Below are 23,788 nucleotides of genomic sequence, written 5' to 3' on the forward strand. Positions count from 1 at the left end.
CTTTGCACTATTTTATTTGTGGGTTCAGAAAGTTCGTCCCCACGACAATCGTTCAAGGAAGGCGCAATACACCTCACCGTAACGGTCCAGATTCGGACGGAATCACCTGGGCGAAGACCTACGGCGTGTTATGAAAAATAGATGAGAACATCACCCACTTTCATGGACTACTTACAAGCGACTTAACAATCATAATCTTACTTCGTCATGCGGTCTAGAAAAAGAGAAAACGAACAAGTCTAAACATTAGAGTGTCATTTATTCAATGGTTAAACATACCTGCAACATACTAATTAGTTTGATATTTTGCCCCAATTTCGTAGCAAGTTCGTAAATACGTTTTGAGATCGTTCACAAAATAGTATAGTTCGTCGTGGCGCCTATTGCTGAAGTCATATTTTGGTAATCTCACTACGAATCCAAAGTAATCTTCTTGTTGAAATTGTCTTTTCTTCCAATTCCAAGAGTTTATGTAACAGTCGTTCCTGGCTGACTTAATAACAACATTATGTTTCGGCTACTGTTGGAGAAAACAAGTTATTCAGACATTTTTGCTTTAGTCGGTAATTATAAGTCCGTTACCTTCAAGTGCAACCTGCAAAGTCCTTTGTTTCACTCGTAATCTCTATCACGCCCCCTTGTCGTTATAAAATATTACTTGGGGCTGATTTACTTTAATAACGACTTCGTAAAAAACACCAGAATATTCAGATTAACAATACTATTTTTACTGATTGTTTATGCATATTCGAAGATAACGATGGATTTTCCAAATCACATGACGATTTCTACTCTTTTAAATAACGTCTGGTAACAAGATCAAAACATGATTAGCAAAAGAAAATAGCTGAATCATGCTTCACACACACACTAACACACATTGAAATCCAACTATTACGCTTCAAAAACTCCATTCTTTCCTTTTCCTTTTCTTCTAGTCTGTCTTTTAGCACCACCAGGCGGCAGCACGATTAATGAGAAGCATACACCACTCAAAACGTACAAATTCAGATGAACGTCACATAATGCACTAACGCAGAATTTGCGTTTATACGAAAAATATTTTAAGCAAAATTTTGGTACAGTTACATACAGAGATGATATTTTGCAAATTTTTCAATTTTGAGCATGTGTCTTCGTAAAACAACGTATCGTAGAACATTTTGACAGAACTCTCAAACAAAACATGTGGAACAATTTAGTACTCAAGGAAATTATAAATGAATAGATATATAACCAAGAATTGTTTAATGAGTATAATAATAAAATACACTGATGTCCAAAATTATTGTTGCATGTCTATAAATATGTTGTTCTAGGAATATAATTTGATAACAAATTCGCCCGGTATTTCTTATAATGTTAGTATGTGTATAATCGGCAAAGACATGTATGCAGCAAATTTCATGTCAAAAGAGCAGTAAATAAAAACAATAAAACGAAAATAAAACTTTCTTATCCATTTAGCAACATTTTATTTTACTCATTATAATTTTCTTATTTATAAGTCTTTTCCTATAAAATTTACCACAAATATACATTTCCCGATTATACATATAGTATCAGTATTAAAAGTACCCTGCAAAATCATTATCAAATTATATTTTTGCAAGAAGACAGTTATATGCGACAATAATTTTGGACATGAGTGTACATAGAACAATTGGTATAGAGCCTAAAGCCTGTAGAATTTAATAAGAAAAATTGATTTGTGCATCTATAATTATCATAAGAAAAGATTTTGTTTCATTTTTAATGCAACTCTTTTTCGTTCGTATGTGTGCAATCATATAAATATAGTGTTGTAATATCCTTTTTTAAGTGAAACATTTTCAATTTGTAATTAACTAACACATTGAAAAGGACATTTTATTATTTGTTTGTACTGATACGCCAGTGTGACTACAAAAACAAAGGGAAGGTAGTTACGTTGTTTTTTGGTACAGATTACGGTTGAACATGTTAAGCGAATATACTAAATTCAAACGGGAACTAAATTCGTTATGCATAATTTACAACCTTTTTTTTTCTCTCTGGCTGGAGATCTCCTTTTGATAAATACACATTTAAAGCCAATTTTGAAACAAGACGTGTACTGAGGAACATGATTAAAGGAACTAATTGTAGACTGACTATAAAATTCGTGATAAATGCCAACATAAAAATGCTGAGTAAAAAGGCCATATGTTACTTCAGAACTGGTGGGACATATACCCACGCGCATTCTTCTGGCGATTATTTGAACTACTTCCACAGTGAACACTAGGGATTTAGTATTTAGATTTCTAAGGTGTCGGCATCTAAGGCCATTTAGCCCGTCACGTATGAGAGATGACGTCCTTCGGCGAGCACACTATCCGAAGAAAGAGAAGGAAGAAAGGACTGGGGAAGGAAGCAAGCGGCCTGGGACCTATAAGTTAGGTACCATCCCGGCATTTGCCTGGTGTGAATGAGGAAAACCTCATTCAGGGTGGTTGGCCTGAAAAAGCTTTTTACACTTTTTCGACCGAGTGACAGTGAATACTAGAGAGCCCGTTGTTCAGTGAGCAGTGTTAGGAACATAGGCCACATCTTGACATTAAACCGAACTTCTCCGTTTTTGGCACTTAGCACGGGTTTCATTTTTAGTCTGCAATTATAATTACGTTATGGTTATTATTTCAATCTAAGTTTTGAAGTATTTTTTGGAGGTAGTTTTTTTTTTGGGGGGGGGGGGCGTGTTTTATTGTATGCTTTATGTGTGTGTGAAGGGGGGAGCTGGGGAGAATTTTAACAACCTTGATTGCAACACTCTTTACATATGATGATCACCGTACATAATAAGGTCTTTCCATTTGTTTCAGGTTCGAAACTGTGTCTTACGACTGAAGAATACCGGCTTGGATGAATGTATTCTGACTAAATGTCAGATGACTCACCAGTGTTGTTGACAATCAGAAGAATAAAAGATCCAGGTGGAAATGGAGCCGAATATCCCAGCCATTATAAAGAATGGAAGTGCCAAGTATCAACAGATGGTCATTAAGGAACCAGGTTATATACAGACCACAATAAGTGGAGTCCCAATAACGGTTGTATTTAGTGTAGATCGACTCTTTGTTAATGGTGTTGAATATGACAGAAATAAACACACTGTTCAAAGTTCACAGACTGTGAAATTTAATGCGTATGCGGTGAATCTGAGTGAGGGTTTATACGAAGCGTCGTTATTATGGATAGGGCAAATACCAACAGAAGTTCCGTTAGAGTTTCCACACTTACGGGAAGGTAAAGTGTACGAAGCATGTGTGAAAGTGCATCTTACCGAAGATCGTGCTTACGGTGTGATTATTGATGATGCAATTAAAGTACCTATCTTAATATTGCGTAAAGCAGATATAAATTATCTGAATTCCCGTATTATCAAGCCCATACAAGATTTGTATAATGTTGGTGACCTTTTACAAGTAACAGTGACATATTGTGAAGATGAAGTATTTGAATGGGAAACGTCTCTCATATGGAGAGATCAGGAGCTTCGTGTCCCTGTCGTGTCGTCCAGTGATTTTCAGCCCAGGGCGTTAACACTTAGAAATATTGAGGGGAAAGTTGTGTTGTTACGTAACCCATTTGTAGGGGTATTGTCATGGCGTTTGTTTGGAAAAGAAGAGAAAGCAGTTTTTACTAAAGATTTGGTTTATATCAATGGTAGTAAGGATTTTGATAGCTTAGCACTTACTGACATTCTCCCATGTGGTACTGTTGTTCTGTTTAATGCTGTAATCTCTAATTTTTCTAATCCAAGTACTGAAATATATTATAAAGCTACTTTGGTTTGGAGAGGTAAAGAACCAAATATACAAAATACTTGCATTGGAAATGGTACGGTAAATTACGAAATAAATACCATGGAACAACGAACTGATTCAATGCATGCAGTAAATTGTTCAAAATCAGATTCTATTGCTTCAGCTGCAGGGATATGTGCAGAGTCTTCGATCTCAGGCGAATATGGAAGTGTTTCATCTAAGATTGAAAGCACAACTGGCAATATTCACGAACAAGTTACGATGGAACAGTATGGTGTCGTTTCATATTGTTCTGCGGTTGGAGGAATTATACAGAAAGGTTTTCATCGAGTATATTTCCTGCATAGTTCTGTTTACCTAGATGGAGTGCAAATTCCGCAGCAGGGTTGGAATGAATTTGTATTCATTGGAAGATATTTCTATTTCGATACGTATAAACATACTAGCGGAAATTTGAGCTTTCATTTTGCAGTCACTGTGTGGTTAGGAAAGAAGCCAAGCGATCAGCGTATAGTGCCATTTGATTGGAGTTTGATTCAGTTTAGGAAATTAATAGAGGAAAATGAATCCGGTTTATTAGCAGTTGAGTTGGCAAGCAGCAGTGCGCATTTTTACCAAGAATTTAAACCTGATAATAGCTGTGAACAGGCTTTGATTCGCCATGGACATGAAAAGATTCTGAAGAATGAGAGTGAGAATTCAGTGCTTGCAACAAATGTTTCAGTATCAGAACCCAGTACTGCAGCTGCAGAAACATGTGTAAGACCTTCAATCTTGAATGAATATTGTAACGTTCCTAATAATCATGGGTCACAAGGAGTAAATGATTCAAGCAAAATTACCAAACAAGTCATGGCGGGAGAATTTGGTATTGTATCGTATTGCTCACCACTCGGAGGGATTCTTCAGAAGGGAGACCAGCCAGTTTACTTCCTCTATAACTCTGTTTTTATAAATGGAATGCCAGTTCCACAAGATAACTGGAGCAGTTATATTCATGTTGGTATGCCTTTATATTTCGACGCGTATGAACACACTTGTGGAGAGTTTAGCTTTCTTGTTGCTCGCACTTCATGGTTAGGCAAAAAGCCAGTCGTTGCACAGCTGGTGCCATTTGAAAAAAGTTCAGGATCAATTATGAGTCAGTTGAGGAAGCTGATAGCCGAAAGCCAATCAGCTGTGAAAAACGAGAAAAGTATAATGTGTTTGGTTAAGCGTGGGTGTGCTGGCGTAGTCACATATTGTTCATCCATCGGAGGTACTTTGAGGTGTAAAAAATTGCCTTCTGAAGTTCATTTCGTGCACAGTTCCGTTTATAGAAATAAGAAGAAAATTCTTGAAAATGACTGGCAGAGATTGGTTTTTATTGGACGAATATTGCATTGTGATATTTACAAGCTGGAAGGTGCAGAGATTTATTTTGCACCTGTTGTATGGTCAGGGACAAAACCATCAAACGTAGAATTCCGATACAATAGTACCTTGATCAATCGCATTATGGCGCTAATGAAAGAACGAAAATTAGAATTTAAAACTAAACATGAAAATGAATTGTGTACCGAGAATTTAGGTAACCTGTCAGTAGCATCGTCTGAATGTGATGATAATGCATCCGATACCAATTGTGCTGCGAAACAATTATCTGGCGTGGGTGTGATTAGTAACTCTGATAATCAACAATTCGCTGGTGTTATATCGTTTAGTCATGAAGACACTATAATAGAAGTGGAATTTGCAATGAATAATTTACTAATTCATGCTCAGACATGCACTAAGAGAACATGGTTGGACACCGTTGTTGTTGGTGCTGTAGTGTACTTCAACGCGTATCGAGTAGTGGGAGAGATAAAGTATCGGGCGAGCCATGTGTGGATCGGGAGGATTCCAAAACAAGCATTTGGTAATAAACTTTGTGATATACTAAAATTACAAGGCGTCCTTTATGATGACGCAAGTGTGGTGCTAAGTGAAAAAGTAATTGAAGACGAAAACTTGTTACGAATTCAATCGAGTGCAACCAAAACATATGCCAACATGTGTAAAAGTAACACAGCTGGTTGTACTCAGAGCTTAGACACAAGTGATAGCAGACACAATTCTGGGTTTACAATCAAAGTGTCTGGGTCAAGTGGTAAAGTAATAAAGGTCGACGCATCATCCTGTACAGGCACTTTGGCATCATCAAGCGAAGGAAAATCCATTAAAGTAGATTTCTCAATGGATGTTGTGTTTATTAGCGGTAACCGTTGCACTAAAGAGGATTGGGAGCATTACGTTGTCAAGGGAGCCTTATTGAATTTTGATGCTTTCCGATTTACGTACTACCTCTCTAACAGGTACTCTGCGTCTCTTGTATGGATAGGGAAGAAACCAAAATTTGTGATTGATGATAATACTACAAAATGTAACACAACAAATGGTAAAAACAATGCAACACAGTCTGTTCGAAAGCAAAGGAAAAATATACCTTCTTCAGAACAGGGAGAGGGAAAGACAGAATTGGTAAACTTACGTAATTCAGAGTTCGGTGATGGAAATCACAGAATAAGTGAATCGGAGGATATTAGAAATCAAAAGCCCTCAGGAGTGACTCAGAGAGAAAAGGAAACCGTAGATTGGTGGACTTGTGAGGCATTAGAAAGAAGTTTTGAAGAAGAGAGAAAAATTAAGATGAACGAGAAAGTCAGTATAGATTGTTCAGGTATTGCATTTGTAGATAATGTTGAACTCTGTGATACAGAAGTAGATAAAGAACCCACTTCAAGAAGATCACAAAATCAATCAGAAAATAAGGAATGTTCGAGTGAAGAAGCTAAGAGTGTATCGCCCAATGCACTTAGACCTGGAGAAATCTACGAAGGTATCGTATCAGAAGTTTGTCGTAGTTCCTTTGTTACTATGGTAAGAGTAGACGGCGCTTCTGTTCCAGTTGTAACTGAAAAGCAGAATTTTAGTCTTGAAGAAGGCGATGAGATGTTATCGTTTGGTGTGAACTTAGAAGACGTTCTGTCTAAAGGTGACCTCTGTAAACTTGTAATACAATGTAGGTTTTTTGGCAAGTGTATGTGGATTGCACAACGAGCGTGGAAAATTAATACGTTAACTAATACTGAATACCTAGAAGAACTTTCAGAAAGTTGTGAAAGAGATAGTTCCGAAATATCAATTTCTTGTAGTGAAACAAACACTTCCACATTTTCAAAATATATTAGTGCAGGAGGCGAAGAGCTGAAAAATTTTGCTTGCAGGTTATGTAATTTTTTGTCCGATAACGAAGGAATTTTGCAAACTAATGTCTTGTGTGAGGAAGTATATATTTATTTTACACGAAAGGAGTTATATGTAGATGGTCATGTCCTCCGTCATACAGAATCGTTAAAAGAGTGTTTAAAGGTGGGAGAAACTGTGTTCGTGAATGCAGTTCGAATTGCTAAGCCAAACAACTGGGATGCAAGCTACATTGCTACCATGATTTGGAAAGGAATTCGGCCAAAAGTAGAGCCATCGGATAGTTCGGACGTTTCAAACAAAGTAACAAAGGAAGAATTAACCTTGCAAGATGATGAAACAACCATTCTAAACCAAATAGAAGAACTCAAACACAAGCTTATTGAATGTAATACTATTTACACAGAAGTAACAGGAACAGTGAATGAAATCTTAAATCCGTTTGAAGCTATTATTAAATGTACATTGAACAATAAGGAAACCAATGTTGTGTGTATGTGTGACGCAATTGTTGGTGAACCTTGTTCTCATATTTCTAAAATGTTACGACTGGGTATGACTGTATACTTTAACTGCAAACGATTGACAGAACAACATTCTAGTGGGGCTGAGTATAGGTGTACATTGGTTAAATTTAAGAAAAACACAGCTACACCGTTGCCAGAAGCTGACCAGATGAAGGAAGAAGTTGCAGTGGGAAACAGGTATGAAATCCTTATGGGAGACATTGAGGATGAGGAAGATACAGAAACAGGTGTTAACACTCTTGAAAATAATGTGTCTCCGGAAAGTTCTGAAGAGATTGAGGTGTCAGACGAGCTACCATTTCTTCTTACTTTAGCCAGCGGGAAAATAGTCAGCTTCTTGTCACCATTTGAGGGAATTCTCCAGTGGAATACTGCATCTAAAACAGTCCACGTCCTCTTTAGTCAGAAAGAAGTTTATCTTTGGGGTAGCTGTCGGTCCAGAGAACCGTTGACTGCATCTTTTGTTCGAGGAGAACTTGTAGTTTTCGACGCTGTTCGTTTACGGGGAAAGCATTCTTCCGGAGCTGAGTATGTTGCAACGCAAGTGTATGACATGATTAGTGATTGGAAAAGACGCAGGAAATGTGTGTGTGGCATAGTTTCTGAAATACTGAATCCAGACGAGGTGATTGTGACTGCGGATCTGTATGGCAACGAGATTAAAGCTATTTGTAAGAAAAGGGTTCTAATTCAAACAAGTATCAAAGAAATGGGTCAAAACGTAAAAAATACATTGCATGTGGGTAGAAAAATACATTTTTGGATGAGGCCGCTATTGCAGTCACATCCGTCGGGTGCCAGATACACGTGTACTTCGGCTTGGTTTAAAAGTACTGACATTCTGGCTTCAGGACCACAGAGCGTCTTGGTTCGTTGTACTTCGCATTATGAAAAACTTGAAAACAATGGCATATTTGAAGGTATTGTGACCGGAAGAGTAGGAGGAGGATGCATTGTGGAAATACAAACAAAATCAGGTGCAGAAAAGGTATATGCAGGATTTGACAAGTTTTCCATTGATACCAAGGGTAAAATGTCCAAAAGCAAAGTTGATGTCGTGCCTCGGGAAGTAGTGCGTGTGAAAATTATAAATAATAAAGATGTTGCGAACGAGATCTCTGAGTCGATTACTTGTGATTGGGTGGCACTTCGCGCATGGATAGTCCCAACGAGTGAGATAAAAGTTGCCTACCGAAACAAAGGTCGTAAGTTGCCCTTTTGGCAGGTGTTAGACTGTGTTTATAAAGGGCGTATCCAGTGTTTGAGTGCTACCTTTGGAATCCTTAGAAGTACAGAAGGCTTGGCTATTAAATTTACCAGAAACAGAGCCAGACTATATGGAATTCCGTTGGACTCCTTCAATCTTATGAACGTGCTTTCGAATGGTAAGTGTACAATATATATTATAGAGTTTGTCCGGACTAGAGTAGTAGGACTGAATTTTATATATATATATATATTCACCATTTTGACACATCGACTTAATAGTTTTTAAAATGCCCCTTCTGCATCAACATAGCGTTTCCAGTGACTCTGCCAATCACTGAAGGCTCCCTGGAATGCAGGAACTGGAATACCCTTCAGCTCGCTCGTTATGGCCTGGACCGAGCCGTGGTGCCGTCGTTTCGTGACTCTTTTCAGTCGGGGGAAGAGGAAAAGTATGCAGGAGCGACATCTGGGTTGTAGGGTAGCTGAGAAGCTTTGTGATGCCATGCTTGGTCAGGAAGTTCATGACAACAAAGGCACTGTGGCTCGGCGCATTGTAGTGATGAAGTTTTTATGATCCAGCGATTGTTGGACGGACGCGGGCGACTTGTGTTCGGTCAGACTTCAAAAGATTTCGTACTTTCACTAAGTTTTCACTTTTTGTCGGTGAAGGGCGTCCTGACTGTTGCTCTTTCTCAGCGTGATGTCTTCTCTCCCAAAACAATTTGTACCACTCAAAAAACACTTGAGCGTTCCATGGCATCACTCCCATAAGTAGTCTTGATCATGTCCTGGATCTCACTCGCAGTTTTACCCAGTTTGACGCAAAACTTCACCACGTAACGCTGCTCTAACGATTGATTCATTGTGAAGATGACAAGGCACCTTGAAAGGGGTTCATCTTAAACTCGATCTATACTCCGTGAAAGCTTGAAGATGACCGGCGACTGGTGCACTGTAGTTAAGACCCACTACCACTCAACCAGCGCAGTAACATTTCCTCGTTCATCACGTTTCGGCGGGGAAAAATCAGTCCTACTACTTTCCGGACAATATATATATATAAAATATCAGGGTTGGAAAAATTTTTTTTTTTCAAAAAGAACAAAACATGTGTTTAAAATATGAAAAAGGTGTTCAAAATGTTTTAAACATTTTAAACAGTTTAAAACACGTTTTTAAACATATTTCAAAATCATGTAATAACGTATTTATTAAGACTTATTTGCTTTTGCAACCAATCTTTTCATTTATTTTATTCTCGTTAAGACTGCACTGTGTTGGGGTACAGAACATTTCAGTATAGATTAGTAATTCTCAACTTATTTCATATCACGACCCTCTTTCATTACATCTTGCCAGTGACTCTCGTAAGTACCTTCTTGGTTGTAGTAAGTTTTTTAGGTAGATTTTAAAATCTACGTACTATAAAGATTTCACACAATCTGGTGCCCGTCTGGTTGGAGCTTCAGTGGCAACAGTGGCGAACATTGTGGGGGTATCGAAAGGCACTGTGTCATGCACCCGGCAACACTGCTATTCATTTCTATGGGGCTATTTAAAGCAAGAGGTATACAAGAACAATTCTCGAACTATTCAAGACCTGGAAACGAACATTCGCAGTGCCATTGAGAACATTAACACTTCTAATCTTCGCTGCCAGCCTGGTGAAACGTGTGATCCAGTGTTTGAATCAAAACAGGGGACCTCCCAGCATCCGCTGTAAAGCTGGTAACTCATTTCTGATAGTAGCAGTGTTGTCGGGTGCATGTAAGTAAACGTTTTATCATGATAGTTTCAAAGTTTGTTTATCATTGTTTTCAGGAATTGCATAATGTAGACAGATCCTTAACACACCTTTTGATGCACTGAAACATCAGCCAAGTTGCCAATTCAGAGTGTTAATTTATGAAAACTACGATTTCCCTAGTTCCTCCTTACAGAGGCCTCATCCGATTAGCTATCGGTGGAAATGAAAAAAATCATTTTTCTGCTCCATAGTTTCCAAGCTACTCCAACTAAACAAACTGAAAATTAACGACAGAACATCCATACGTATGAGTTATGAGTCAATTTACATGTTTTGCAAAAAAAAAAAAAAAAAAATGATTTACACCTTCGGTTACATCTGGCAACACTGTGTGGTTCCCAGTGTACTTCAATCGTTGCTTCCTAGTTTAAAAATATATGCATGAACAAGGCTTCATTTTGGTATAACCATTATTCGTGTATCACTTCAGGTTCAAAAGTTCTACTATCCCAAACTCCGGGTTGCATTGTATATTGGACACCCTGTATAAAAGCTGAAAATTTCATTAAGACATTATGTTTGTCCGCCATTTTCTCAGAAACCCGACCATTTAACAATCTGAATCTTTTACAACTATTGGAGAAGCACCTAAGTATTTAATATCCGTTAACCGTTTAATCGGCTGCAGCCCCGAACGTTCCCAATTAATTATTGAAATTTCGATTTTTGTACTTGGAATATAAATATTTCCTATGAACATTTAGGTCCAGTTTACAAGGCAATTTGAAAAACAGTAGGAAAATTTTGAGAGTTGAATCTTGACATCAAATCAAATAGAAAAGTTTCTATAAGCATGAGTTGAATTCCGCTTAGTTTTTGAGTTACAGGGTTTCCAACTCGAACTTAAAATCGGCTCGCGACAATGGAAAATAAAGTATATTTCGCGTTAAATCAGAAAATATGCGTTAAAGTTATGATGAAATTCCGAAAGTTGATTTGTAACAATATGCTGATTTTTACGTGCGTAGGGGCGGTGCAATTCGGTTGGTAGTGTTACCAACTTGGTAGAACTTTTATTTGTTTCCAAATGACACTACGTGGTTTTTATTTAATATTTGGTATTCATTAATGATTGTATTCATTAACATCACATGAAGCACAGTTTTCCGTACATCATCACAGTTTTCGAAACCTTACATGTATTTCATTAAAAGGTTTTATATCGTGCGTTATTGATAGTTTGCAACAATGAGTGTGAATTTCACGTAATGTAAAATTATTCATCATTAGTAAAACCAAAATGTCGAATAAAAACTACGTTTGTATAAGTTGTCATAATAATAATAAGAAGAAGGAGCTGCACATCAAGTTCAAACTTGTTCAAGAAGTTCTGCTGCAACCACGAAACAGTCCGTCCGTTACGTAAACATCGTCCTAGTGTTCTCTGGAAACATGACAGTTGTTTTCACTGGTAATATGACATTTTAGTGCACTAATTACAGTATTTGTGTGAATAACAATGGAGAAGTCCTATAACAGTAAGGACCGTATTAAATGTGTTGATTATGCTAAAAAGCATAAAAGGATTGTGTACAGAAAGAATTCTCGACAAAAATTTTATCTTGCGGTAAAACATATGGATTGCGTACGGCGTGTTTGCCCAAACGTAGTATTAGAGAAGGAGAATTATTTGTGTTAAGGGTGCTTTGAGTATTTATCATGAAGAACGTGAATATGTGTGCGTGATATTAATGACCACGAAAGAAGGTGTAAAGTAAAAATATGCACCAGCAAGAATTTGTTCCTCTGAATGTAGATTTGGAAACCCTTAACCAGACAGTTAACATACTAAACACGACAGCCATCGGTGAAACCTAGACTACGGTGAAGGATTCATCTCTCAAAATTTTTCATACTGGCTTTCAAATCGCCTTGTGTACAGGCCAAAATAAACATCCTCCCCTAATAGTATGTTTGAGCAGACCTAATATCACGTTTGGGCAGACACGCTGTACGCAATCCATATATTTTACCGCAAGATATATATATATAATTCTCGGGTGGGTGTGCAAAACATGCTAAGTCCAAAATGGTCAAAAATGAGCTTTTCACGCTACCTGAATAAGAAAATTTTTTCTCTACAATTGTGTATACTCGGCTAAGTCCTATCAGGTTTTTCAATGATGTTACAAACCCGTGCGTTTTCAGTCATCTTTGACATACTGATTCTATTTCGTGCAAAACAAGTTAAGTCCGTAGCAAGTGGACTTAACATGTTTTTCCCAACTTTGTGCATTCGTATATGAGTGTGCAAAGAAAGGTAAGTCCTCTAAAATACGACTTAACATGGTTTGCACTGCACTTAATTGTTGAAAACATTTCCATCGTGTGAATGAAACAAATGCAAGCAATAAAGTTATGTGAAATATGTTAAGGAAAAACGAGCTTGTAAAATATTTGCTTAATCACTATTCGAATTATATTGGTTTTTCATATTATTCAGAGGTTAAGTAGTATTTGTTTGAAACAAACACAATCCTTTTACTCTGTTTCTGTTTTCTATTTTTATTTGAATATTTTTATGAACAACACAAATGCGCAACAATAGAAATAGACCCGGATTTTGATGGGAAAGATTCTACATCCGAATCAACAGAATCCGAACCAGAAGAGAAGCTTAAAAGTCATAGGACGAGACGCAAGAAACAGACTGGTAAGAGAAAAATGATGAAAGAAGATAGTAGTGAGAGAGAGGGGGAAACATCTATTACCGTGCTCGGGCAGTGTGCAGATCTGCACAATTTATCAGAGAAACCAGGAACATCTGACATCGAACGCGAGGTACCTGTGGAAGATAGGTCCTGTGAAAATAGAGGACGGAAGGAATCACGAGGTTTGAAATACGATACACGAAAAATTCGTGAAACGAGAAAACGTCTCAGAAATATAGGTCAATCATATGTTACTTCGGAAGGGAAATGCGTTCTAGCTCGTACATTTCAGCTTCCCGAACAGTGTAGAAAAAAATGTAAAATGTTGTGTTCAGAAGAAGTGTTTAGAAATATATTTGACAATTACTAGGCTCTTGGTGATTATAATCGAAGAGTTATGTATATTTCTAGTTTGCTGAATATTGCTAATAAGCAAGGAACCAGAATCAGACAGAAATATTTTGAAAAGCAGCACTATCGCCAAGTGACAGTTTTGTATCACATCGATGTGTCGGGTAAAAGACATGAAGTGTGTAAAAGTTGCTTCTTGTGTATTTTTGGTGAAAGCAAAAGCTTCATAGAGTCTGTAATTCAAAAGAAGCGTGTTTCTCTCTCTCTAGTGTTATAGACATTAGTAGCCGAGGAACCCACAAACCTTCCAACACCAAGTCCGAAAATGAACTGGAAGAGGTTCGCAAACACTTTCAATCAGTTCCCTCATATGAAAGTCATTATTCCCGACGAGACTCCAGTAAAAAGTATTTACTGGCATACGTGACACTTTCGGGACTATATGAGGAGTATAAGAGAATATGCAATGGGATTCCCGTAAATAGACGTCTGTATTACCGTGAATTCCACAAAATGAACTTGAAAATAAAGAAACCGCACGTAGATACGTGTCAAGTCTGTGATAAGTTATTTCTTCAACTTAAAGTGTCCGGAGATCCTTCCATAAAAACATAGTTGGATAAATTTCATGAAGAGGCTGAAGTGGCATAAACTCCAAAGCTTCCGACAAAGAACTGTCTAGGAATGATATTACACGCAAGACCATCACATTTGACTTACAACAATGTCTTCCAACTCAATTTTTACAGAACTCAGTATCATTTTACAAAAGACAGTTATGGACATTTAATCTTACAGTTCACGATTGTGACAATCAAACTGTTTTTTGTTTTGTGTGATATGAGGGAATCGGTGGAAGAGGAGCAAATGATATCGCCTCATGTATTCATCATTTTCTATTAGAAAATATGAATCGAGAAGTGAAACAAGTAGTTGTGTACTCCGATTCATGTGCTGGACAGAATCGCAATTCCCACTTTGCAGCTGTGTGCTTCATAGTTTTACAGAAGTCTACTAACCTTGAAACTATTGACCACAAATTTCTAATACCAGGTCATACACATATGGAATGTGATACAGATCATAGTCTTATAGAGAAAAAGAAGAAAAAGTTTAATGGTAACGTCGAGCATTCCCACGACTGGGCTCAATGAATTAACCAATTTGTAGTACGTGAAATGTTTGAAGAAGATTTCTAGGGATGCGCACGAGACAAGATTTGTGGCTGTCTCGTCTCGAAAATGTGCTGTAAAAGTGATGTCTCGACTCGAAAAATGTATATTTCTCTATTAGAAGAGCCGTCTCTCGACTCGAATATTGTAAGGAAAATCCTGTCTCGACTCGTCTCGTGCGCATCCCTAAAGATTTCTACGATTTTTCCTCTGTGTTAACAGAATCCATTCAATTTCGCAAGAGTGACAGTGCTGGTGAACGTTTTCTGTGGAGACATATTAAGTGGTTACGCTGAGAAACAAAAGCCAGGTGTATTATTTTACAAGACAACACACAATAGTTGTGAAAATGTCAAAACTATGCATGTTTCAAGAAGGGAAAGCCAAGTGTTTTTATGCCAAAACGTTTCTACAATGGACCGATAGCAATCAGCAATGAAAAGAAGAATGATCTTTTGGACTAGCTTCCGTGTTTGTATTCCCTGTATTTCATGAGTTTTACAGGTCATTAAAAACTGCATCTTCTGTTCGATATATATTTCCTGATAAAACAGAAAGCAGTCCAAATGAAGACGATTAGTAAACTGACATTAACCATATTATAGAATTAATCTGAGCAAAACACAGAGATTAATTTTGGTAAAAACATATTACATTTCTGTTACAGTTTCGACAGATTAGCTCTGTCTTTTACAGTCAAACATTACATGCTTACTTGAGTATGTAATGTTTTTTTTAATAGAAGACAGAGCTAATCTGTCGAAACTGTAACAGAAATGTAATATATTTTTACCAAAATTAATCTGTGTGTGGTTTGCTAAAATTAAATCTATATTTGCTAAACTTACCAAGATGACTTTGTGACATTAACCATAACTGCCAACATAATATCTTATATTATTTCTTTTTTATTTACTTCCTTTAATTATTAATTATAATCTGGTAATATTTTCCATTAAAATAATGTTATAGCATTACGCACAGTATAACATCAGTGCAAAAACAGATAAGTCCACAAGTGCTGGAAGTTGTATTAGGTGCAAAGTCAGATAAGTCCACAAGTTCTGAAACATAGTCCTAATAACAAATCTAGAACTTTTTTATTATAAGGTGTTAAGCACTAAAAACTGAGTATAATGTGCACGAAAGAATATTAATTGAAATAAAATATACAAAAAATCATATATTTTAGTTTCTGATTTTTGTCGAATTTTCAAACATTCAAATTGAGTTTTCTCAAAAGTAACATTTTGTGACTTAACATCTTTTGCACACCCACCCAAGATATATATATATATCGAGAATTCTTTCTGTACACAATCCTCTTATGCCTTTTAGCATTATCAACACATTTAATACGGTCCTTGCTGTAATAGGATTTCTCCATTGTTATTCACACAAATACTGTAGTTAGTGCACTACAATGTCATGTTACCAATGATAACAATGTTCATGCTTCCGAAGAACACAAGGACGATGTTCACGATACCGAATCACGTAACAAACTGTTTCGTGGTTGCAGCAGAACTTCTTGAACAAGTTCGAACTTGATGTGTAAAGTTACGAGAGGTTCTGAAATAATAAAAAAGTAACATTCTTCTTCTTCTTCTTCTTCTTCTTATTATTATTATTATTATTATTATTATTATTATTTACAACTTACTCAGACATAGTTTTCATTCGAAATTTTAGTTCTACTAATGATAATAAACATTAAGTGAAATTCACACTCATTGTTGCAAACTATTAATACCGCACAAGATAAAACCTTTTAATGAAATACATGTAAGTTTTCGAAAACTGTGGTGATGTACGGAAAACTGTGCTTCATGTGATGTTAATGAATACAATCATTAATGAATACCAAATATTAAATAAAAACCACGTAGTGTCATTTGGAAACAAATAAAAGTTCTACCAAGTTGGCAACACTGCCAACTGAATTGCATTGCCCTTACGCACGTAAAAAATCAGCATATTGTTACAAATCAACTTTCGGAATTTCATCATAACTTTAACGCATATTTTCTGATTTAACGCGAAATATATACTTTATTTTCCATTGTCGCGAGCCGATTTTAGGTTCGAGTTGGAAACCCTATAACTCAAAAACGATGTGGAATTCAACTCATGTTTATAGAAACTTTTCTATTTGAATTGATGTCAGGGTTCAACTCTTAAAATTGTCGTACTGTTTTTCAAATTGCCTTGTAAACTGGACCTAAATGTTCATAGGAAATATTTACATTCCAAATACAGAAATCGAAATTTCAGTAATTAATTGCGAACGTTTGGAGCTTCAGCCGCATGAACGGTTAACGGATATTAAATACTTAGGTATTTCTCCAATAGTTGTAAAAGATTCAGATTTTTATTTTTATTTATTTATTTTTTGAGAAAATGGCGGCCAAACATAGTGTCTTAATGAAATTCAGCTTTTCATTACTATAACGTAGGATGTAATTATCAGAAATTTAAGTCCTTTACATTTTCAAGAGACGTTATCGAGTAGATTTCGATGCTAGAAGCAGATGGTTGATATGGCTCGTGAGCATATCATCTTTTGCGCCCCTGGGCCCTAGCGAAATTGCCGCCCTAACCATACCAATAGCATTGCTTTCCAAAACTTCCATTCTCCTGGGTTCACTTCTTAAAATATTACTTTTATATTTGCCACTAAATTATAATTATTGCTATTACTAATTATTACTATTAATAGTTCTTACTGTCCTTATTATTTTATGTCATATATTTTAATTCCTATATCTGGCCAGCATTTGGAGCAGATTCATTAAAATTTGCCTGCCTTCTGCCAAACCTATTCAACATTACATGTTGTAAAACACGGCAAAATATAAAAACAATCTTAAGTGATATGAAAAAGTTATATTATTGTACCTGAAAATTTACAAAATGACGTTTCTGAAACTTTTGTGTATCAAAGCTATTTACAGCTTGCTTTGACATTGGCAAAATAATTAATAACGTCATCAAAATCAAGATTAACAATCAACTCATTTTCGATGACTAAAACAGCTACATGAACAGTCTCTTCTAAGAAAGATTAGGTCTGTAATAGTTTTTGATTCTTGACAGTGTGGAAATCGGTTAAGTTGCGTTAGTGACATTTCTTCAGCACTTCCCAACTTCTCTTGAGCTAAAAGTCCTTTTAAATGAAGGCAGTCAACAACAAACGAAAATTCCTCGATGTCAGCTGCATACACTTCCTGCAGAGAAGTTGCTGCTTTGGCGATTTCTTTCGGCACTCAAGTTGCATAGATTTGTTAAGAAGGAAAATCTGCTGAGAAATTCATTGTAGAACGCGATTCTCTTGTTCAATTCGGAAAGAAGCGTGTCAATGACTACAGCAAAGGTTTCTTGAAGACAATGATTTGGGTTTTCTATCTCCTTCTCCTCTTCTGATTCAGATGATTCTGATTCATCAAAGATTTTTTCGTTTTTCTTAATCTTTTAGGCCTGTGTCCTATGCATTCACCATCAGTTTCAAGAACAATCTGAACAGTCTTCAGTTTTTTCTCACCAGCCATCTTATAGAACCTAAACATATCTTTCAGTTCATCCATAAATGTAATGAGAGATGTGTATAGACTCGCAACTGTAGGTACAATCATATTATGGGATTGTATCTTTTCATTCACAGATTTAAATTTACTGAGAATGTGTCCTCATAAGGCTGCTATAAACGAAGTTTCGGTTGAAACAAATTTTCTTAAAAGCCCTTTAGGTTTGTTTTTTTGTTTTTTCATTTTCATCCTGGCTGAGAATCATACATTTGAGAGCCTTTGCAATTGCGTCAAAAGCTTTTGCGTGTATCTTCCCTGGCGGACCATCTTGTTATGTTCAGTGATTTGATAAAAATGTTCTTATCTTATCGTCAGGCTTGAAAAATGATTCTAAAATATTCCATCGATGGGTCGAGGAAGAAAAAAAATAGAGTTCTTGTAACAAGTCAAAAAAGGATCTGGAGATATTACAAAACAAATAAATAAATACGCGCCTATTTGTGAAAGTACGAGTGTCGAGTTGCCTACGGCCGCCCTTTTCAAAAGATCCACCGGCAACTGATCAAACCACCATAATAACCAACGGATTTATGACAATATTTGCTACGATATCGTAGTCATGATCATTTTAAAAAAAATGGTTTTCCCTTATTTTATTGAGTCGTTGGTGAAATATGTATTTTCAATAGTTTTATCATTTTTTATAAAAATTGCCGCCTCTCAAAATCACATATATATTCTAGTACCGCTATATACAATATTTAATTCATGGGTCTCTGTGTTGTTTCTATTACGGATTGTATTCTTCCAACATAGACGTCTGTTTTTGTTTTGCTTTGTTTTTGTTTCTTGTATTTTATTCCATTCTATGGTAGTTTTAACTGTTTTCTTCACTTAAGTATCATATTCATTTTTATATGGTTAGAAGTCTTTCCTTTTAAAATGATTTATATTTTTGTGTACTTATGTTTTTTTCATTAAAAAATGTGTTTACTTGATTAAGTGCTAAGGAAGGCTGCAGAGCCTTAACTTCGCCACGTAAAAGAAGTTATAAATAAATTAATTAATTAAATTTACAGAAAAGTCAGGATTTCGTGGGATGTGTCCAAACCCTCAGGACCCACCCTCTGCGTACGTCGCTGATTCGGTGCGATAATGATTGGTGCGATCGCTCTAGTCATAACGTAACATAATAAATTATCGGCGAATTCACTTGCTTAAACCTGCTATATATATATTTTAATATGAGGTAGAATGATTAGATGCATAAGATTTGCAGACGTAATGGCGCTTGTTGCAGAATCTGAAAAGGAAATCAATAAAATGTTAGAAAAAATGAGAAAGGACTTTGAAGAATATGGGATGAAAATAAATGTTAGAAAGACAAAAGCCATGGTGATTGGAACGAAGCGGTCTGTGTCAAATATAAAAGTAGGAGGGGAGAAAATAGAACAAGTGAATAGTTTTCGATATCTGGGTAGTATTCTTAGTAATAACATGAAGTGCGAACGTGAAATAAAAGCAAGGATAGCAATGGCGAAAGAAGCCTTTAGGAGGAAGAAAAGTCTGTTTTGTGGGACCTTGAATAAAGAGTTGAGAAAAAGACTCATAAAATGCTTCGTGTGGAGTGTTGTACTGTATGGGGCGGAAACGTGGACATTACGTAAAGGTGACGAAAATCGACTGGAAGCCTTCGAAATGTGGGTGTGGAGAAGAATGGAAAGAATTAGTTGTGTCGAGCGGAAAACGAATGAGAGAGTGTTAGAAATGGTGAGTGAGAAAAGAACACTTTTAGATATTATTAGGAAGAGGAAGAGAAACTGGTTGGGACATTGCCTAAGAAGAGATTGTATCATGAGGGACGTCCTAGAGGGTATGGTGGCGGGAAAGAGAGGGAGGCGGCGAAGGAGACTACAATTAATGGATGATATAAAAACAGAAAGATCATACGTGAAGACGTAGAGGTTAGCGGAGGACCATGGAGCATGGAAGCTTCTCAGCTGTGGCAAGTGACCTGCCAATAAAGGCAGAATACCTATGATGATGATATATTTTAAATGCCTTACAAAATGATGGTTCATCATCTCTAAATATTTTATTTCCTAGAATGAATCAGAAAGAGTAAGTTGTTATTTTTCTTAAACAGCATGCTTTTAATCTTCCTATGGCATCGGGCCGGTGTACCACGGGGTCTTGGCCAAACGTCCCACTTGCTCTACTCACGGAATGGGCTTGCCTATTCAAATTACAGTCTTTCAGTACCTGTTAAACATAATCCTTTATTTAACTAATTCAATATTTGGAACCAGCTCTTCCAAAAGATGATCCATCAAGGACCGCAAACGACTTTGTTTGATGGTAACCTAGAAATGAAGTAGGTTTGTTGTTAGTATGTTGGCTTTTTCTGCAGGGCTCCTCGTCAGTGTATCCTTGGCAAATGTGCTAAAATTTTGCGACTGCGCTAAAATCGGAACATAGGTCTAATCTAATGTAGGATAGAGTTGGTTTGGTTTAAATTTTAAAAATAACTGAACATGAGGTTAGAATTCACAGATAGTTTGTGTCAAAAATATTAATTATAAGTTTGTAATTACATCATTAAATAATTCGCTGTATCTATTGAAACTTGTCAAGGAGTACCAGGGAATAGCGACACAAAGTTCACCAACTACTGATTTAAACTGAACTAGGGTAGTAGCAATGACTAGGAAACTGAAACGTAAAAGGAAAGGAAGATAAAGAACTCACTGGAAGTTCAGCTATTTGGCTTAACTTCCGAGTACTTAAAAATGATGAAGAATCTATGTGCTAATTGAATATTTTCCCCGGGGTGAAGGGGGGATGATTTAATCCATAAACGTACCCAGCCATCACACGTTATATATTTGTATGCCATTACAAACTACTACTTCGCGTTATCACGTTCCACTTCTGGTTGATTTATAATGCATGGTCACATTGAGTTCGACTGGCAAACGTGAAATAACTTCTTCGATCTATATACAGGATGGCCCATTTTAATCTTTCCACGGGAATATCTCGAAAACGGTTAAACATAAGTGAACTGAACAAAACTCAAATAGGAAATACCATGGGGAAAATCGATGGTGAGGTCGCAGTGCCCTCCAGGACCGCTCTTCAAGGAGGCCCGGGGCACAACTTTAAAATTTTAAATGGAAACATTGGCCGAGTGACACCGTTTGATATATCTTTAAAAACTAAAAAGCGATGTGGCAAAATATTTTTCATATCGGTCACCGTATTCAAAATGGTCGCCAAGATATGTTACCTGTATCAGATAAAGGCCCAGTACCACTCATATGAAAACGGTTGAACATAAATGAACCAAACACAACTCAAATAGGAAAGCCATAGAGCAAATCGAATGATGTTGTCGCGGTGTCCTACAGGGCCACCTTTCATGGGGGCTAAGGCCCAACGTAGAAATTTTAGAAGAGAAAATATGGGTCAAGTGACACCTCGTTCGATAGATCTTTATACACTAGACAGCGTGTGGCAAAAGATTGTTCATACGGGTCACCGTTTTCAAAATGGTAGTCAAGACATGGTGCCTGTATCAGATAAAACGCCCAGCACCAGTAATATGAAAAGGGTTGGAGATAAATTAACAGGACAAAACTCGTATAGGAAATCACAGAGGATATTTATCATTCCACCCTTGAGAATAATCCAACGGAGAAAAAAATTATTAAAGTATAACAGGGTGTCTATCGGTCACGAATGTCACGAAAAAGTCACGAAATTTAGCTTTTGGGTCACGATTTTTTAAAATTGTAAGTACAGATTGGAAAATTTTGTTCTTTAAAACGTCAAAATTCACCACCAAAAATGTCTATAGTCGGCTTTAGATGCTACCAAATCGCAAGCAAAGTATGTTTCTATCGCATGCATGAAAATTTGATCTAATTCGTATCCAAATTCGCTGCTGAAAATGTTAGGAAATCTTATGATTTGGTAAAGAAAAGGTCACGAAATTTCATTTTGGAATTTTACTAGACACCTTGTATAAGTGACAATGCTAAAGAGGAAATCCAATTCTTACAAAATTATCTTTCCGATCTCCCTCCGTAAGTGGGTGAAGCGGGAATGAATGGTAAAATGAGAAATAATAACAATAACAGTAATGAGAAACAATAACTATAATAATAACAAATTAATTCTATACCCTATATAATAACACCAATTCAAGTTGATTCACCTAATACTAATGCAAACAATAGTAATAATAAGTATATCCTTCAATCAAAATAATCTGAGTTGTACAGAAACCTCTTCGATGTAAACGACTAGCTGAACTAACAAGCTGTATTGTGCAATTAATCAAACTAGGAACACCTTCAGGTACACCCACTATGTTACGACTTATCTCACCTAAACATATGAGAGCGACGGGCGATGTGTACATATCCTAGAGCCTTACTCATGTTAGCAATATAACTCCCATTACATTCAAATCCACCTTCATTTAAATAATTTCGTATCAAAATTCGTATGAAACATCTTATTGTAATCCATCTCCTCTTACTGTTGAGCTACACCTTGACCTGAAGTCCTTCCTAATACGAACACTGAAGGTACCTAACCGGCTCGATCCCAATGCTACTTAAAAAAAAAAAAAAATGCTTTATGGTGAAGAGAATGAGATACAAAGAGTGGCCCTGGGATGAATAGTTTTGATGCTACAGCCGATTTACATATTTTCCCTTGATAATACCTTTTCAGTGTATTTCTATACTATCATTATCATTAAGACTGTTCATTGTGGGAACATGAATTGTACCTCGTTTTCTTTGCCATGAACCAGTCTTTCAAACGGTACCACTCGCATGTCTCTAGCATGTACCATAGTGGAGAAAATTCGAAAAAGGGAAATTTTTGTCCAAAAAATCCCTTTCCCCCCGATTTTGGGCCTCTCTGGCCGGCCCCTGTGTCAACCCACAGAGCCCCAAAGAATCTCAAACATACTACACACTAGTGTAATAACTGTACGAAGTTTCAATGTTAAATCTTGAAAAATAAGAGAGGAAAAAATATTGCCCCATGTGCAAAATCGGTTATCCATTGCTCACATAGGGGAAAGCTGGTACTGTTTGAACATGAGACATGGGGAACAGGGGAAAACGGATGTCTGTATTTTCATTAATTTCGATAGTGTCTGAAGAAGGATATGCTAGATATCCGAAACGGTTACAAATTATAATTTAAAATAAAGTGGGTTTTAAGCTTTGGTCAGTGTCTCTTTTGTTAAAAGTATGTAGTATGTTTGAGATTTTTTGGGTCTCTGTGGGTTGACACAGGGGCCGGCCAGAGGGGCCCAAAATCGTGGGGAAAGGGTTTTTTAAACGAAAATTTCCCTTTTTCGCAAATTTTCTCCACTATGGTACATGCTAGAGACATGCGAGTGGTACCGTTTGAAAGACTGATTCATGGCAAAGAAAACGAGGTACAATTCATGTTCCTACAGTGAACAGTCTTGATGCTGATGATGATAGTATAGAAATTCACTAGAA

General features: G+C 36.6%; 1 protein-coding gene across 3 annotated transcripts in view; it reads left to right on the forward strand.

Annotated features, from left to right (window-relative positions):
• The window catches only part of LOC145690793 (uncharacterized), an 89,623-nt gene that overhangs the window by 14,101 nt on the left and 51,734 nt on the right, over positions 1-23,788 (forward strand). For all 3 annotated transcript variants that reach the window (XM_081766072.1, XM_081766071.1, XM_081766074.1), the window contains exon 2: positions 2,844-8,928. In XM_081766072.1, the coding sequence (XP_081622198.1) occupies positions 2,961-8,928 (5,968 nt within the window). In that variant the 5' untranslated portion in view covers positions 2,844-2,960. The remainder of the gene's footprint in view (positions 1-2,843; positions 8,929-23,788) is intronic.

Source organism: Thermobia domestica, chromosome 7 (genome assembly GCF_964235325.1).
Source record: "Thermobia domestica chromosome 7, izTheDome1.hap1.1, whole genome shotgun sequence".
Taxonomy (NCBI): domain Eukaryota; kingdom Metazoa; phylum Arthropoda; class Insecta; order Zygentoma; family Lepismatidae; genus Thermobia; species Thermobia domestica.